Below are 16820 nucleotides of genomic sequence, written 5' to 3' on the forward strand. Positions count from 1 at the left end.
ATTAGTTTTTTAAAAATTTAAATTATATTTAATAACTTTATTTATAGCTTTTTACTATATTTTATACTTTAAAGCTTACTTTCTTTATTCTAGTTAGCCCTTTAAAAAGAAGTTATTTTATATTTTATACTTTTTAGTTAGTAGATAGGTGCGTACCTTCTAATTAAGGGTGCGCGAATTTCCGTTCTCTTTAGATATAAATAGAAATAGATATGGTTATTGGGGCCCAGTAGGCGCCCCCCCCGCCCCCCAAAAAATCCTGTTTGTGGTCAGGGCCCAGTCCTTTTTGGACGAAAAACTGCACTCAGATCTCAAGATTCTCACATATGAGTTTGTTCCGGAGACTGTACTTTGGGGCGTTGAAGTAAAAGTATGTTGTTGAGATTCAGGGTTGGGACAAAGTTGTCATGAGATGGGCCTTACAAATGCTACTTCCAGCAGTCCTCAGCCCATCGCCACAGCTGCTCCCAACTGGTTGTCGTTGTAAGGGAAATTGCTGTCTTCAATCGTGTTACGTCCCCCGGGTACCCATCGAAAGCCCCGGACTCGACAGCCTGCGTCTGCTTACACGGCCTAGCGGGGATGAATTCACGTCAAGACACGGTACCGGTGACAGGTATTGTGCACGACTGTGGCTGTCTCGAGGCGGAGTGGGTAGATAAGTCGGCAGGCGGCTTGGAAGTGGGAGACCAGCGGCTTACGGCAGTAGCTCGCTCACCTTACCCAGATGGATCCGGAATGTCGACGCGGACCCGCAGGCCCCGGATGTCGGGGTCTGGCTGAGGACGGCTTCGGCATGTTGCAGTTGAACGACTTGTTTCTGTGTGGGCATGGTGGCTTGTCCAGGCAAACAGGGTCCTGGGTACTCGCACGGCCGACAGATCAGCTTTACACTACTGACACGTTGTTTGGCCGGATCGAAACAGAATGAGTCGCCCCACAAATCCGGCCCCGCGGGGTATGCAATACAGAACCCCGTGCCGGTCGCCGGGACTCGGGACTCATACTACACCTCCACAGGGGTAATAAACGTTGTTTGGTGACCTCCCCACCGAAAGTCGCTTTTGCTAGAAAGTTCGCCGAAGCGTGACCTGGTGGGTCCAGCCAACCAATAGCAAAAGATACAAGCTCAAACAACGTTTATTACCCCTGTGGAGGTGTACTAGACCATCCACTGAAGTAGCCACTAGTGAGTGTACTCCGTAGTGCCCCCAGAGCGCTCGTCTCTGCCGGCTTACGGACCACATGTACTTACATAGTACATATATACCTACGTACTGTGTAGGAAAACTCGCGTGACAGCTTTGTGTGTCTGGCATCATGGAATGCACCCCTTATTTCTGCAACCGATTGCGGAGAGAGGGGCCCCCATCTGGTGCAGAATACATACTATGTAGTAGTACGCAGCAGGGCAACATGAGCCAACCTGCCAACGCTGCCTGTGGTTCGACAGGACAATGCAGCAAAGCAAAGCTGGACCGTGCTGTGCAGTGTGGCGGTCAGACTCGTGTGTGAGTGAGTGGCACTGAGTGGTAGCGGATCTCCCCACCGCAGGCCAGAGGTTTCTGGCTACACAGTACACGGATAACAATAGAGGTCGCCAGGGAGGACAGGGGCAACGCCAAAGAGCTGGAGGTGGCGTGGCTGTCACGAGCTCTGTGAGTGGGGACACCGAGTCTTTTTGGATGATTCGAGTGAGGCCCAGGGTCGGGAACGGCGGACAAGACTGGAGGAAAGGGGCGGGAGACAGATGGCACAGCAGCACGGCGCCGTGCTGGCTCGTATCCCTGGTTTTAGCAAGCCAGCCTGCCAGTCCGTACTGTGGTGTGTACAGTGGCAGCGAGCTAGGGGAAAAGGGGCCAGGCCGGGCGACGAGGTGGCCGTGCAGGTGCAGGCCCAGACGCAGACCCGAGGATCTGGGCTTCTGGAAGCCCCAGGGAAGACCGGGCGGCAGCGCCGCCAGCACTCGATCCAGTGGCCCATGCGCGACGGGATGAGTCTGACAGGTACTAACTGCCTCGGAAGACAGCCGAGGTTGGGAACCGTCTGGTGGTCTGGATTCTGGATTCTGGATCCGTTGGGAGAGGCAGGTCGTGGTTGCAACCACAGGGCGTAGCGTTCTCAACAGGAGCTGCATACCTGGGCACCTGGGCACCTGGGCACCTGGGAACTTAAGTACCTAGGTCTCTTTGACCACCGTCAGTCAACGTCCTCGCACAAAGCAGGACCAGGTTGCCAGGGCCGGCTTCGCACCGTCACGATGCACTGTCCACTGTCCTCGGTCCCCACCGTCCCACTGTTCTGGCCCATCCCGGCTAATGCAGCCCATCCCACTCTTCCCTTTGGGCGAGCGTCAATGAATCGGCCAGGCCCAGGGAATAATGAACTAACAGCCCGGCATGTTGGTGAGGAGGGAGTGGGAAGGCAGCAAGGAGAGGGCACGCCACGGGCCGCCCTCATCGTGCACTCCTCATCGTGCACTTCCGCTGCACCGCTGCACCGCTGCACCACCACGTCCTTTTTTTTCCCTCCCAGCTGCCCCAAGCCTTCCTTCCCCATCCTCGTGACCGCCCTTTCCGCGCCCCTTGTGCCCTCTCTGTCCGCCTCGTCAGCTCCCCTGCCCTCGCTGCCCTCGCTGCCCTCGCTGCCCTCCTGATCATCGTCTCTCGAGAGCCGCCGCTGCTCCGGCCAGCATTTTCTGCCTCGTGTTTCTGCAAGGCCCGCCCACCACCCATGGAACTCGACGGCACCACCTACTTGTCAGAGTCTCGCCACATCGACGCCTGGATATAGCACTTGAGGACCAGCCTGGCGAGAGCCTGCCCCTGCCTTTTAATCCCCGACGCCCTCGCCAACTCTTGCCCGCCCACCACACAACCATTCCTGGCCCCCGTCTTGGTGTACAACACACACAAGTATGACGCAACCGACGCAGTCCCGCAGGCGCTTTGCTCCTGTGCCCATTGAAACCACCTTCAAGGAGCACCGCAGGGGCGGCCCGGCCGCTGAACCCACCCCCGAGCCCTCCCCGACCTCCGCCTCCCCCTCCTCGCCTCCGCCTCCCGTCCACGTAGCCCACCACGAGACCCAGACGGTCGCCCGGGAAAAGCGCCGCTTCGCCCCGCAGCTCCTCGAGTCGAGCCGGAGGTCGCGCAGGGCCGGCGATGTCGGCCCGGCCACCAGGCCAGCCGACAAGACCGACATCACCCCCTATGCCAAGCACATTTACTCCCTGACCTCCAAGAAGAAACACAACCGCCGCCCCGGACACGCCAGGAGAGAGTCCTGCGATGACGAGATTGCCGACCATGTCTTCGACCTCAACAAGCTGGATGCGCAGAGGCGCCTGGAGGAGGCCATGTCTGCCTTTCCCAACAGCACCGTCAGGCTGGGTGGCGCTGAGCACTTCTTCCTGCGGGAAGGCTCCGAGGATGACGATGATGTCCCCCGCGGGAGGGGCAAGACGCGCGGCGCCGGCAACAAGGAGTCGCGGAGGGACTCCTCCGAGGACAACGTGAACTGGATGGTCAAGGAGATGCAGAAACATGCCGGCCAGCTGGCTGCTGAGAGGGGCGCCGGCGGGAGTGTCGCCAACGATCTCGACGACCTCGACTCTGCCTCCGCGAGAAGCGATGGGCCCCCCGACAACACATTCGCCTTTACAAACAATGCCCGCCACACCACGCGCGGCTCGACGGGGCCGCTGAGCCCCATTGGCGAGCTCGGAGACCCCCTGGGCTCCCACCCCAGCAAATCGGCTGAGCCCTCATACTTTGGCCCTGCCTCCTCGTACGATGCTCAGGCCCCCGCGCAGCGAACGGGCGAGTCCGCCATGCCCTACGTCCCGTCCGCGCCACCTCCCAGGACGGCCGACGTCGATATGCCTGACGCACCGCCAGCGCGGCCCGCTGCTGCACCGGCCTCCCAGATCCCCCCAGAGACCGGCTTCGCTCGCCCTCGGGGCGCCTTCGGTCGCTTCTATGGCTACCAGAACCAGGCACAGGACAAGGCCGCCGAGAAGGAACTATTCCGCTTGAGGGCGCGGCAAAGCCCCCCGATGGCCGGCAAGGACCTGACCTTCCGCATGTGCCCGTCCCCCAAGCAGACCAAGCTCGACCCTGAGCAGAAGTGGGACACGGCCCTTGGCGGCCATGTCGAGCCCAACCGGGACTCCACGGGCCAGCACGGGCTCTGGAGGGGCTACTGCTTCACCCAGAACAAGGGTGGCGAGGCCCTGGCCCCCTCCCCCCGGCCAGCCATGATCATGACGCCCATGGCGCCCATGACGCCTTACGAACACAGCGATCCTTATGCCGCCACAAACGGGACGCTGGCCCCCTTCCCCGTATCTGCCGAGCCGACACCTGTGGCCTCCGGCCAGGCTACCGCTGTTCCCACCACCTCGGAACACCGCTCGCGCGCTGGCGAGCCCAAGGGCCTTCACATGCTCATGGGCCTGGAGCAGCGCCTGCAGAAGGAGGTGGCGGTGGCCGACCTTGAGGAGCGGATCGCCTCAGAGTTTGACGATGCGTTCGTCACTCAGGTGTACAACTACCTCAGCCTCGGATACCCCGCCACCGCACGGGCATACGACGAGGAGCTGTCCAAGATCAGCCAGATCCCAACTGAGGAGCTCGAGCAGGAGGACGACACGGTCATGGACGGGATCGGCAGCAGGGCCAAGGGACACATGAAGATCAGCATGGACCTGGACATGCAGGAAGACAAGCGTTGCCCGCGGTGGAAGGCGCTCAAGAAGTACATCTTTGAATGGGCCAGGCAGCATCCGGACCTGGACAGCATCACGCCCTTGGCATGGGGTGTGGTGCAGAGGAGAGGCAGCTGGGGGATCTGAGTGTCCACGGCTTCATTGCGATCCTCGGCAGGAGAAGCCCAGGGCACGCACGCCGTGGCCTGCCTTCCACATTGTGCTGCGTTGCTTTTGAGAGCTCTTGGTATGTTGGGCATGTCGGAGTTGAGGGACTTAGTGAGGGATGTTGTATGGGCATAGCAGACTAGCAAGTGTGGGTTTCAACGCACCGACGGACGGGGCTGATGTACCTGGGCATGTAGCAGCAAGGCAGCACCAGCCTGGTTCAGTATGGCAGACGGTACAGGTATGGGCATCGGGACAGGCATAGCGAGGGAACTTTGGCTTTCAGAGATGCAGTCTGAATGAAGACTTGATCAAACCGACCGATCGGCTCCACACTAGATTTGAGGCCCCCCCCCAAAGGTTTTAGCCGCATGACCTCTACTCAGTGCGTCAGTGTGGCTTCTGCTATGCTGTTGCTCAAGTGATCGTCACGCGGTGAGTGTCCCCTTTCCTAATTCCACGCCTCTCTTCGCACAACGCTATTCACCTGGGTGAGTACCATACCTACCTACTACCTAGGTATATAGTAGTAGGTAGGCACCTAGGTGGTAGGAAGGTGCTGGAGGCAGGGACTCAGCCTTACGGGCCGTTACAACAACTCAGGGTCTCGAGTGCCGACGGAGCTCGGCCCAAATCCCCACATTGCTAGGCGCTTAGGCAGGTACCTTGTCAGGCATACACTTTGGCCGCGCAGACGAGTAGTCACCTATCTCCTGGGCCGGTGTCAAAGCACCTGGACTCTTTCCCGAAGCCGTCCCCGTGCTCGTGGGACCACGTACCTACTCGTGCAGCCAAGCCGTATTGCATAGTACCTAGGTACGTTTGTCCAGGTACACAAGACAGTACCTGGGTACCTAGCTCCTAAGCCGAAGATCACTATCTCTGTACTGTGCAGGGGCCAGCACAGCCCATCCACCTACCTAGGCAAGGTACCACAGCCAAAGGGGATCTGAATAAACGGATGAGCGCCTCGACGACAAAGACCTGCATTTCCCAAAGGCCCAGCGACTCGCAATTCGGCATACCCCATGTCCAGTCTCAGATATTGCTGTGCAAAATAGCAGCAGTCGGTCTCCTGTTGCCTCGGGATTGAAAGCCGAGAAGCCCTGCCCTGCCCGGCCCTGACGAGCGAATCCAGACGAAGCCGACCTGCTCTCTGCGCTCCGCGACGACCCTGCCGTACATGGACAGGTCCCCCCTCACCCAGCAGCCTCGCCCCGAGGCCTTCCAGCAAAAGATCGTACAGCTGTACGATGAGCTTTTCAAGGTTTGCGCTGTCTTCCCTGGCCTCCTCGTCTGCCCCGCCTTGTTGGGCCAAATCCACTGACGGCTCTTGCATGTGATCAAAGGTTTGAAGACAGGCACCCCATCCCACACACCAACCCTCCAGCCGGCTGATTCGCGAAAGGACGACCAAGATGCCCAAGATAGTGACGGACAGCATCCAGAGGGGTTCTGGCGCGAATTCTTCCTCCTCAGGCCCGACCGACCCTCGCTGAGACGCCTATTCGACCGGCTCTCCCCGGCCGACCTGCTGCATCTGGAGGAGCAGACGAGGGAGCTTTTCTTAAGATCTGTCAGGGCGCTCAAGGGAGGCGATTCCCAGGGGGCTGCCGACTTACATGCGCTCGACGTACGGCTGCCCCGTCCTGCCCGACATGGGCGTGGCCTGCTCATTTGAAATTGCTGACCCCGGAACGACGAGCAGACTCTGAGCATCTTTCTGTCCGCAGTCCTGTCCAAGAAATACACCAACCCCAGCTCGGACATCATAACTGTCCTCGCTGGTCTCGACCACGTGGATGCCGCCTTCACCGATTTTGTGGGATCCCTGGACCAAATCGTACGAAATGGCAGATTGAGTATGTCTCATTCATCCATACAAAATGTCAGGGCGTGTTGAGATTGGACGCTGAGACAGGCTCAACAGTGGAACTCAGGCAGAAGGCCGTCGAGGTGGCGCTCGCCGTGACTTCGGGGGCCTACCAGACCAGCCTGCTGACGTATTTGATACAAAGAGACATGTTCCCCTCCCTCACAAAGGTAAGTCTACTCTACTGGAAACAAGCATAAATTTGACGCCGCCTCGATCCTGACCTCTCGACAGTTGATCCAGGACGCCAGCTCGCCTTCGCAGATATCCAATCCTTTTATGCTAATAGGTCTTTTGGCCAACTACAACAAGTTCGAATTTCAAAACCCCTACCAGTTGCGACTGAACGACTTCGTGAACGAGGACACCATCCAAAAGGTCATCAAGAGCGTCGGCCACACCTGCCAGAGCCTAAGAGACCAATTCCTCAATGTCCAGGAGGATCTCCCGGAGGCATGGACGTTGACAAGCACCTTGGCCATGTTCGGGCTGGGGGCAATAGCCCCTGGTGCCAAGACAGACAAGAAGCCCACCTATGATGCCGAAACCGCAAGACAAATGTTTGCCGAACTGTAGGTGGCTTTCGGATTAAGTGAATAGATCAAACGCGGGCGGCACAGCTGACACTAACTGTAAATAGACCAGGGAACGAGGCTGCTGTGCTACTGGCGACATACGACTTCGCACACGCCAACAAGCTCTTCTGTTTTAGCCTCGTCACATTGGCTCCCGATAAGGGCGAAGAGCAGCCGTTCGCGAGCTACATTTCACTCACGTCATACTTGCTGACCCACGCTCATCTTTCCACACGGGCAGCCCTCTATTCACATCTCAACCTGATGGTCTTCCGACTTCTGATTGAGGACCCCGTCCTCTGCAAGCGCATGTGCAGTGAAGGTAACAAGGTGCCCGTGAGGCTCTGCCGACAAAGGCAGCCCTACCTCCCCCTGGTCCGTGGCGAACGGGCCATCGCAATGGCGGTCATTGACACCATGATCGATGGCATAAACCACAACCTGAAGCGCCGCCTGGACGTCAACCTATACACGCTTTGTGTAGGAATTCTACTGCGAATAATTAGCTATATGTCGCGATCCCGCACGCGGCTATCGTATCACTGGTCGGAGCTTTTCCGCTCCCTGTTGTCGCTGATTAAGTTCCTGACGACATACGCGGCCGATCTGAAGGACTTGTCACACATTGACGTGCTTCTCGATCATGTTGTCAACCTCCTTGCGCTGGGTTTGTCGGCGGGCGAGGCTTTCCTACCCACGCCGGCGGCATACGACGACCTGTTCTACAAGGTAGTTGAGGCGGGCGACGTGTTGGTCAAGTTCCGCGACACATACGAACTGGCGAACCGGCCGACGAATAGCATCGAGACACTCGTCAGCGTGTCTGCGCACTACAAGACGTTGCTGGCCGACGGCGGAGCGAAGGGAGGGAAGGGGAGCAAGACGGGCGCGGGCGGCGTGCTGACGAGCCTACAGGTGGCAGAGGTGATCAAGCAGGGTTACGAGACGCTCAGCATACAGGCAAAGGAGGGTCTGGACTCGTGGGAGCGATACAGGGAGGCAGATGAGAGGACTCTCCTAAAGAAGGTGGCAAGGATCGCGGTTGGTGATGTTAGGACGCGGGTGGCTGAGTGAGCAGCAAGATGCATTGTAGTCACCGTCCCTTGATATATGGCCCGTTCTTTTAATCTGCCGAACCCTTACGCAGTTACACCTTCAAAGCCTTCGAAGAATAGACAAACGGTAGCGCCATTTTTCACTTTATAAGTTTTTCCCGCCCATTAGTATATACTTAAGCCTCTTTAAAAATAGATAGTATCACTCTAACTATTATTTATAATAACTTATTATTTCTCTTTAAAAAAGAAAGAAGAATATAATAGTTAAAGTTTTTAATTTAAAGTTTAAAAATAAAAAAGTTATAAAAAATATTTTTAATATAATAAATATATTTTATTATAATAAGTTCTAATAATTAAATAAATAAATAATATTTTTATATTTTATTAATTTTATATTTTATTTATTTATTAATATATATTTAAATTTTTAAAGGTATATAATATTATGTTAATTATTATATTATAATACTTAGCTCTCTCTCTATAGGAGATAAGGAAGGGGGTGACGGTTAAGGTGACCGGTTTACGTTTTAGGGGTAGGGGAATCGCTAGAAGAGAGAGTACTCTCAACGTAGTTGGTATAGTTTATTATATCAAGTTCAAATGGTTGGGTAGATGCAGATAGTAGCAAACCCTGGTGATCCATGTCACCATGTGCAGCAAAAAAGGGCCGCCGACCCCTTGCATTACTATGTGTCTCATATGATTGGCCCGGGAAGAAACGGTGCTTAGCTGTCGGCAAGATGTCATGGGCCCAGCTTTCTTTGAAATCGGCTCATTTGACATCAGCCAGCCACGGTCCGAACTTCCTAGAAACAACCTTTTGTTGGTCCAACCAACACAACACCCTCGTTGCCAACAACCTGCAAAGCAGCAAAGCAGCCGAAGAACAGACAGACAACCCCCCACATTCCGTGTCGTATTTCGCCTTCTGCTTTCGCCTTGTCCCGCCCGGCCCTCTCCAGCGGCTCACCAGCATCCCCCGCATGCTCAGCGATACCCCTCGACGCCGCCACTCAAGACCATGAATGCGCCCGCAGTCGCTCGGAGGACAGCCTCGTCCGTCTGCCTCTCGTGCAGACGGTCAATGTTGCGGCAGTTCTCCTCGACCCAACGTCTGCCCTTCCCAGAGTTCCAGTCATACCGCCTCAACCCTCAACCGCCGTCGCCACCGCGCAGCGCTTCCGGCCCAGACACCTCCGTCACCCATCCCGTCACCCCTCATCTGCCCAGAGTCCACGAGACACGGCCGCCCTCATCCCTGGATGCTGGCAGCTGGGCCTCGGTACGCGATGGCGAATCTCAGAGGTCCCAGACCGACTTTGCCCACCAACACCCATCGGCTCCTACACCAACCCAAGCCGAGTCGACCCGTCGAAGCGAGCCAGCCAAGCCTGCGACCACCCCATCACCACAGCCTGCCGACCCCTCGGCGCCCAAGCCAAGGCCGCGCTCCAAGCTGCGCGCGCCACGCAAGGCAGCGCTCAAGCTGACCCCCGCTGCGGTGGACCACCTACGCGCCCTGCTCGACCAGCCAGACCCGAAGCTCATCAAGGTCGGCGTGCGCAACAGGGGTTGCAGCGGGCTGGCCTACCACTTGGAATACATAGACAAGCCGGGAGCCTTCGACGAAACCGTCGAACAAGACGGCGTCAAGGTTCTCATCGATAGCAAGGCCTTGTTCAGCATCATCGGCAGCGAGATGGATTGGGTGGAGGACAAGTTGAACCAGAAATTCGTGTTTCGGAACCCAAACATCAGTGAGTGATACGCCCTTTCACCCAGGCCCGGACGACTCGCTCCTTGGCCTTGATGCTGTCGAAATGACCAAGTGCTGATCTGCCCGCCTACCTAGAGGAGGAATGTGGTTGTGGCGAGTCCTTCATGGTATAGTACCACGGTGACCATGGGATCGTGCCCTGGGTTTGGAAGGCGGACATGTCCCGGAGCCCTTGACGAGAGCACGTTCCGAGCGGCTACCACGGGATCAAGACAGCAGCAAGGCATCGAAACGGCGTTTGGTAGACTCCTTAGGGCTAGGTAGTGGATCACAAGATTTACACGGGGGCTGCTTGTAGACACGCACCCCCACAGAAATGCGGACGTACAATTAATTCTTTCTGAGACAGTGCACGCGGCCGAGATTCAATTGTATGCGCGAGTGGTTCATAAGCGGCCGCTGAGATGGATGGTCTGGGATCCGCAACGAGGGGCACGTCGCCGTGAAGGGTGTTACCGAACGACAAATACACATATGGAATTACACGACTCAAGAGGTGACGTCTGCCCTCTTGACTCGCACAGGCAACCCCTCAGGTATGACGAACCGGAAGTCCTCGCAATGCCAATCTTGGTGGGGCTGCTCCAGTCCAAAGTCGAACTCTCTGAGAAGCCTAGGAATCAGCTTCGATGTCTCAAGAATGCTTATATGCTTGCCGACACAAGGCCTGGAGCCCAATCCAAAAGGCACTTATATGAGCTACGATTAGCGATCCTGAAAAACGATCAAAGCACCGTGGTGGCCGCCTGGGCACTTACTATAGTACGCCTCCATCCGCTGCAGCCGGTACCTGTCTCCGGCATGCGCAACAGCTTAAGCCTCAAGCCAGCGCTCTGGTCTGAACTGCCTGGCATCGTCGCCCCAAACACCTTCATTGAAGTGCTGGGTCGGGGGATGAGTCCCAGGGGTTAGCCTCTTCCTTCTCGGACTAGAGAGCGATGGGTGATTGCCCGGACATGAGATGCGGGAGTGAGCTTACGGCGACCCAGGCATTGATGCCGACGTTGGTGCCCGCGGGTAGGTATTGCCCAGCGATGTCGAGTCCGCCTTGTGGAACCACGCGCCAAAGAGGGAGCCCCACGGCCGAATGTAGTCGCAGGGCCTCCTTCACTACCGCGTCAAGATAGGGCATTCGCTGCGTCTCCTTGAATGTCAGGCGTGCAGACAGCTGGCCCTGGGCAGTGAAGCTGTCGATTTCTTCCCGCAGCTTAGCTAGCACCCGTGGTGTTTTTAAGCAAGTAGTATAGTATGCCGGAAAGACTCGCGGCGGTCGTGTCAGAGCCGGCGTTGATGTTTGCCAGGCCAACAAGAAAGACGTGATACATGGTCGTCTTGTCGGGGTTATCCTCATGCTTGTCGAGAAGTCGATCCAGGAAGTCCCTCGTGGTCCCCTTCTCCCAAACCTCTGCCTTGTCTCCGTGCCTCCTCACATTCCACTCTCTCCCTCCCTTATGGCCATTCGGCCCAGGAGCTATCCAGGCGGTGTACCAGTCGCTCTTGGGAAACCTCGAGCCAACTTTTAAGGTATGTTAGTAAGCTGTGTTGCTGGTTTCCTTGTAGCGGGATAAGAACGACGGGTCCGGAAGTCTGTTGTGGTCTCTGAAGCCCGGATATACTGCTATACTGTACTTGAGAGCGCCGTATAAAAGGAGAGCCTTCGGCTAAGCTAAGTACTTGGGTAAGTACTTACCCTCGTAGATGGGTTTTAAAGCCCTCGGGTCGTCGATGCTTATAAGGTTTTCATTTAGGTATAGGAGAGGCCTATAGTTGTTGTGTAAGGCTTTGTTCTCGTAATGGAAGCATTTATGGTGAATGTGGTTGAGGTGGAATAGGTTAGTGAATCGGGCTGCAACGGGGCCTGGTATTTTGCGAAGAGGTGAGAAGAGGGCCACTGAGACGCCATACAGTAGGCCCAAGCCGGCAAAGGTGGCTAGACCGAGGGCAATAGAGTGCCAGGTCATAAATGAGCAGGCTGTCCAGAATGTCGAAGCGGACACAGTCTTCAGAGAAGAGCCCCAAAGTAGTTATCGACTTATTCTGGGGTGCAAGTGCAAAGCCACCGAGGTAAGCGGGCCGTGTTTGAGGGATGGTGTCTGTCTGCCTGGTCCGCTGTTGGAACATATCTGATACTTAGTAAGTTGGGGTCGTCCCCTCGCCTCGCTTTTGCGAGAGACTCGGCAAGAAACAAACCGACTGAGGGGATGGATGCGCGTATGATCCTAGTATGGCGTCGGAGAGCTGTGACTGAATTCTTTCGACAGGTACATTTTGACGGTTCGACATGGTCACGAACGGTCCTCATGTAGCTGGAAAGGTGACTACTTGATGGCATCGGCTTCAGCGTATTTGGGTCTTGGGCGAATGAACTTCACACTGGCTCGCATGATAAGCTTCTCTTCTCGCCCAGTGTAATGCCCAGTCGCCATTCATGTTAACTTCGGTCTTTCATATTACTTCGTCCAGACCAAGATTTTCCTTCTCCATTCTTTCGGCTTTGCAAAGGGGGGAGGGTGGCCAAAGCGGGTGGCTTGTTGGAGCCACCTCAAAATTGCGTCGGCCAGAAAAGGGTTCGGGTAAGGAAACGTCACCTCTTCCACGGCCCTCCTCTAGCTTGATGAGTTTGTTGTGCCCATGGCAAAGTTGCGCTCTCCCTCCCTCACAACAACTATCGCAAAGGAGAAACCTCTTCTGGGAATCACTATCCAGGGAAAATTCCGGTAAATTGGCCGGATCCTGCCGCATACGATGGATTCACCCTACTCGAAAGAGTTGAAGATTGCATTTGAAACCATCCAGCAAGCCGCACAACTCAGCCAGTTTGTCCTGTCCCAGGCTGGTGAAAATGACGCCCACGACTTGGGGGTTGTCTCCAAAGACGACTTGAGTCCTGTGACCATTGCAGACTTCGCCATTCAAGCTCTGCTTACCAGCACCTTGCACGCCCATTTTCCAGGTGACAAGTTCGTCGGCGAAGAGTCAGCAGCTCAGCTAAGGGCCAACCCTGCCTTGCTAGACCGTGTGCAGGCTGCGCTGCAGCACATCCAGAGCCAGGTTCAGGATGAGCCTGCCTCTCTGGTGAGGTTCCCGAGCTCGCCTGAGGAGATGTGCACAATGATCGACTGGTGCGGCACGGGAACACCCGACGTTGGGGGCAGGGTCTGGGTGTTCGACCCAATCGACGGCACAGAAAACTTTGTCAAGAACCTGGTTTATGCCATCAACATCGGCCTTCTGGAAGATGGCAGGCAGGTATTGTCCGCTATAGGATGCCCCAACCTGTCAATGGATGTCAAGTCGCCTGCTTCGGACAGCTCTTTGGATCCTTCGGGCGAGGGTAGCATCGTGTTCGCCGTGCGAGGCCACGGTGCCTTCATCCGGAAGCTTCCCGGTCTGTATCAAAGCGCGTCCATACGCCGTCTGCCCCGGCACGCAGAGCAAGCCAGCGACCTACGATCTGTGACGTGCCTCAACACGAGCGGCGTGCCAGCGGTCCACGAGTCTGCGGCCAGAGAGCTCGGGATCGAGTATCCGGGAAGCACCCTTCTGCCCTGGGTGCTCCGTTACGTGCTCCTCGCACTTGATGTCGGAAACACGACGTTCTGGGCGTACAAATCGAGATCGAGACTTGCAAAAGTCTGGGACCATGCCGGTGCTATGCTCGTGTTCGAGGAAGTAGGAGGCAAGATTACCGATGTTGATGGGAAGGACATCATATGGACTGCAGGCAGGCAGATGGTCTCGAATTACGGCATCGTGGCTGCCCCGAGCAACCTACACGGGCGCGTTTTGGCCGCGCTCCGTGGAGCTCTGAAGGATTTGAAGCCCGATTTGCTGGAAGCTCCAAATTGATCAGCCATATTTGATCCCGATGAACCGTGCCTGCAAAGAAGAAGGCGGCGCTGACGGCTCCAGGACACGGGTGCACAAGAGGTCCAACCGTGCAGAACTGTAAGCTCTGCAGGACCTGGTAATGGAGTGTCTGCGTTGGTATTTCAATCCGAAGAGCAGCCCCGTAGCGAGTCGTGCAAGACGTTTGTGCTCGCTGGAGGAACGCAGCTTCTAAATAAGGCTGTGAAGACCACTCGGGTCTCCAAACCCAAGTGCTGTCTTTGGTTAACAACGCCATTGACAAAGCTTGCGGGGCTGGATAAGCACATAGAGACATCGAAGTTGGATGACCCGGCTTGGCGCTTCTCAACACTTGGACACGAGGTTGCCAGCATCCAGCTCAGGCATCACCTCAACCATGGGGAACTTGGCCAAAATGCCCGTCATCTGAAACTGGTAGATCCAGGACATGAAACCAAGACTTGTTACTGCATATACATCGCCAATCCAACCATCATCAGCCTTGTTAGACTCAACACACTGGTCCCAAGATTTCCGGTGGAAATCTTTATGCTCGGTCTGTGTCTCACGTCGCGTCAGCCCGCCCACATGCCTTTCTGCCCTGGTCGAGTGTCTAAAAGCTAGTGGGAAGCCGCTCTCACGGTATCGCCGTCCATTGCGCGTGTTGTGCTTTGCACGATGCCATTGACTTGGGACTACTCTTGATGCCTAATCGCCAGGATTTGAGGCAGCCGAGGGGCCGCACACCTCGGTAGGTCGTTGCCCGGCACTACTCTGGTGCCTGCCTTGAGTCGGAGTGATTCTGAAAATCTCAGGTACGCAAGTTTGGCATCTCTGGTATTATGACCTTCCAATTTGTAGCAAGGCTCACATTGGCGATGCCCAAAGTTGAACACATAAGATCATGGCACCCCGACATATGAGAACCTCGTGGCTCAAGTTGCGAGACGGTATCATGATTGATTCACTCAGGCCGGCGCGAGTCTCGGCGGTGCTAATTGCGAGGCCGCGATGACTCGGCTGAAGGAGCCATGACGGACTAATTAGATGACTGAAGTAAGAAGACGCGCTTGCATTGATGGGGTCTGAGGTCGATGTTGTTGAAGGCAGCCTCTCTGCAGGACAGGGCTCACAAACCGTACGACACTTGTAATCAGCCAGGATGAAGCTGCGGCCTGGTGTCCTTTAGTTTGTATGAACGAGCACCTGTATATGTATACCTAGAGATAACTTGCTTCCAAGGTTGCTTCCAAGGTTCGCCTTCCCTCGACGGGTGGGGATACTGGTACCACATACGTGTAAGTACGGAGTACCTAGGTAGACTTGACGTTGGGAGTGGATGCCTATCTAGGTACCTAGGTAGGTACGTACTATGTAATGAGGTCAGGCCACCTGTGGGGACCCCAGGATAGATCCTGCCGAACCGGGACTTTGCGGAGGTGGCTAGCAAGGCCCACACACCTGTGTCTGGTGTTAGCAGGAGCTTGCTTGGAAGTGGCCTGGATCGGCGCCGACGCGCTGCTGGCAAGCTTGCAACGCACAACAGTCGACACTTTTCTCGAGTGCCCACGCATATTCCCACCTCGTTCCCACCTCGTCTTCATCCTGTTGTTCCTGCCCACAACAACAACAACAACGAACAATGCTGTCCACGACCTTCCGATCCGCCGCCCGGCGAGCAGCTGCTCCCCGCTACGTTGCATCTCTGCGCGCAGCATCGACCTGGGCGAATGTGCCCCAGGGTCCTCCGGTATGTGCCTGGCCCCCGAGGCCCACGAGGCCCATTTTACCTCTGTTGCTGCAACTCACAATGGCTTCACCCGCCGTCCCAGCTCGAGTGCCCGCGCTAACCGTCTGCAGGATGTAAGTCAATGGACCCCAATCAATTGACCTCGATCAATGGACCTCATCAATGGACCCCACCGGGCCTGCGGATGCTGATTGTGCACCTCCGCGTGTCACCAGGCCATTCTGGGTACGTCGGCCACTGCTGCTCTCGCCGACCGACACAAGCTGGCCGCTGACCTCAATGCCCCTCGACAGGTATCACCGAGGCGTTCAAGGCCGACTCCTTCGACAAGAAGATCAACCTCGGTAACCATGCCCGCGCCCCGGCGCCCCCGCCACCACCAGCAGCAGCAGCAGTGACACTGACCCGCGACCGCCCGCAGGTGTTGGCGCCTACCGCGACGACAAGGGCAAGCCCTACGTCCTGCCCTCGGTGCGCAAGGCCGAGGACAAGGTCATCCAGTCGCGCCTCAACAAGGAGTACGCCGGAATCACCGGTGTGCCCGAGTTCACCGCTTCCGCCGCCAAGCTGGCCTACGGCAAGGACAGCTCCGCCCTCGACCGCATCGCCATCACCCAGTCCATCTCCGGCACCGGCGCACTGCGCATCGGCGGCGAGTTCCTGGCACGCTTCTACCCCGGCGACAAGACAATCTACATCCCCACTCCCTCGTGGGCCAACCATGCCGCCGTCTTCAAGGACTCGGGCCTCAAGGTCCAGAAGTACCGCTACTACAACAAGGACACCATCGGCCTCGACTTTGATGGCCTGATCGCCGACATCAACGCCGCCCCCAAGGGCAGCGTCTTCCTGCTGCATGCCTGTGCCCACAACCCCACCGGCGTCGACCCCACCCCCGACCAGTGGAAGGCCATCGAGGCCGCCGTCAGCGAGCGTCAGCACTACGTCTTCTTCGACATGGCCTACCAGGGCTTCGCCAGCGGCGACACCAACCAGGACGCCTTCGCCCTGCGTTACTTTGTCGAGAAGGGCCACAACCCCTGCCTGGCCCAGTCC

General features: G+C 56.6%; 5 protein-coding genes across 5 annotated transcripts; 4 read left to right on the plus strand and 1 right to left on the minus strand.

Annotated features, from left to right (window-relative positions):
* Positions 1-2090: 2090 nt before the first annotated feature.
* On the plus strand, positions 2091-5196 carry KVR01_007965 (uncharacterized protein). Its single transcript, XM_044788980.1, has one exon. The coding sequence runs from the start codon at positions 2918-2920 to the stop codon at positions 4853-4855; it is 1938 nt and encodes a 645-aa protein (XP_044642943.1). The 5' UTR covers positions 2091-2917; the 3' UTR covers positions 4856-5196.
* A 518-nt stretch (positions 5197-5714) lies between these two features.
* On the plus strand, positions 5715-8628 carry KVR01_008265 (uncharacterized protein). The gene is made up of 6 exons (XM_044785638.1): positions 5715-6143; positions 6285-6509; positions 6585-6738; positions 6807-6919; positions 6984-7321; positions 7390-8628. The coding sequence occupies exons 1-6, from the start codon at positions 6060-6062 to the stop codon at positions 8396-8398; spliced, it is 1923 nt and encodes a 640-aa protein (XP_044643243.1). The 5' UTR covers positions 5715-6059; the 3' UTR covers positions 8399-8628.
* A 781-nt stretch (positions 8629-9409) lies between these two features.
* KVR01_008241 (Fe-binding Fe/S cluster assembly protein ISA1) lies at positions 9410-10278 on the plus strand (the record flags this gene model as incomplete). The annotated part of the gene is made up of 2 exons (XM_044789040.1): positions 9410-10145; positions 10241-10278. The coding sequence occupies 2 exons, from the start codon at positions 9410-9412 to the stop codon at positions 10276-10278; spliced, it is 774 nt and encodes a 257-aa protein (XP_044643219.1).
* Positions 10279-10978: 700 nt separating this feature from the next.
* KVR01_007984 (uncharacterized protein) lies at positions 10979-12126 on the minus strand (the record flags this gene model as incomplete). Its single annotated transcript, XM_044791700.1, has 4 exons — positions 10979-11047; positions 11145-11377; positions 11427-11681; positions 11856-12126. The coding sequence occupies 4 exons, from the start codon at positions 12124-12126 to the stop codon at positions 10979-10981; spliced, it is 828 nt and encodes a 275-aa protein (XP_044642962.1).
* Positions 12127-12753: 627 nt separating this feature from the next.
* KVR01_008045 (uncharacterized protein) lies at positions 12754-15275 on the plus strand. Its single transcript, XM_044787001.1, has one exon. It carries the CDS (start codon positions 12911-12913, stop codon positions 14012-14014), a length of 1104 nt encoding a protein of 367 aa, XP_044643023.1. The 5' UTR covers positions 12754-12910; the 3' UTR covers positions 14015-15275.
* The last annotated feature ends 1545 nt before the right edge of the window (positions 15276-16820 follow it).

This window comes from Diaporthe batatas (genome assembly GCF_019321695.1).
Source record: "Diaporthe batatas strain CRI 302-4 chromosome Unknown Contig00009, whole genome shotgun sequence".
Taxonomy (NCBI): Eukaryota; Fungi; Ascomycota; class Sordariomycetes; order Diaporthales; family Diaporthaceae; genus Diaporthe; species Diaporthe batatas.

Bases quoted from the DNA above. Each gene is read 5' to 3' on its own strand.
- KVR01_007965 (XM_044788980.1), top strand. From the start codon at position 2,918: ATGACGCAACCGACGCAGTCCCGCAGGCGCTTTGCTCCTGTGCCCATT.
- KVR01_008045 (XM_044787001.1), top strand. From the start codon at position 12,911: ATGGATTCACCCTACTCGAAAGAGTTGAAGATTGCATTTGAAACCATC.
- KVR01_008265 (XM_044785638.1), top strand. From the start codon at position 6,060: ATGGACAGGTCCCCCCTCACCCAGCAGCCTCGCCCCGAGGCCTTCCAG. The intron at 6,144-6,284 runs GTTTGCGCTGTC...GATTCGCGAAAG, and splicing joins TGTACGATGAGCTTTTCAAG to GACGACCAAGATGCCCAAGA. The intron at 6,510-6,584 runs GTACGGCTGCCC...AACGACGAGCAG, and splicing joins CCGACTTACATGCGCTCGAC to ACTCTGAGCATCTTTCTGTC.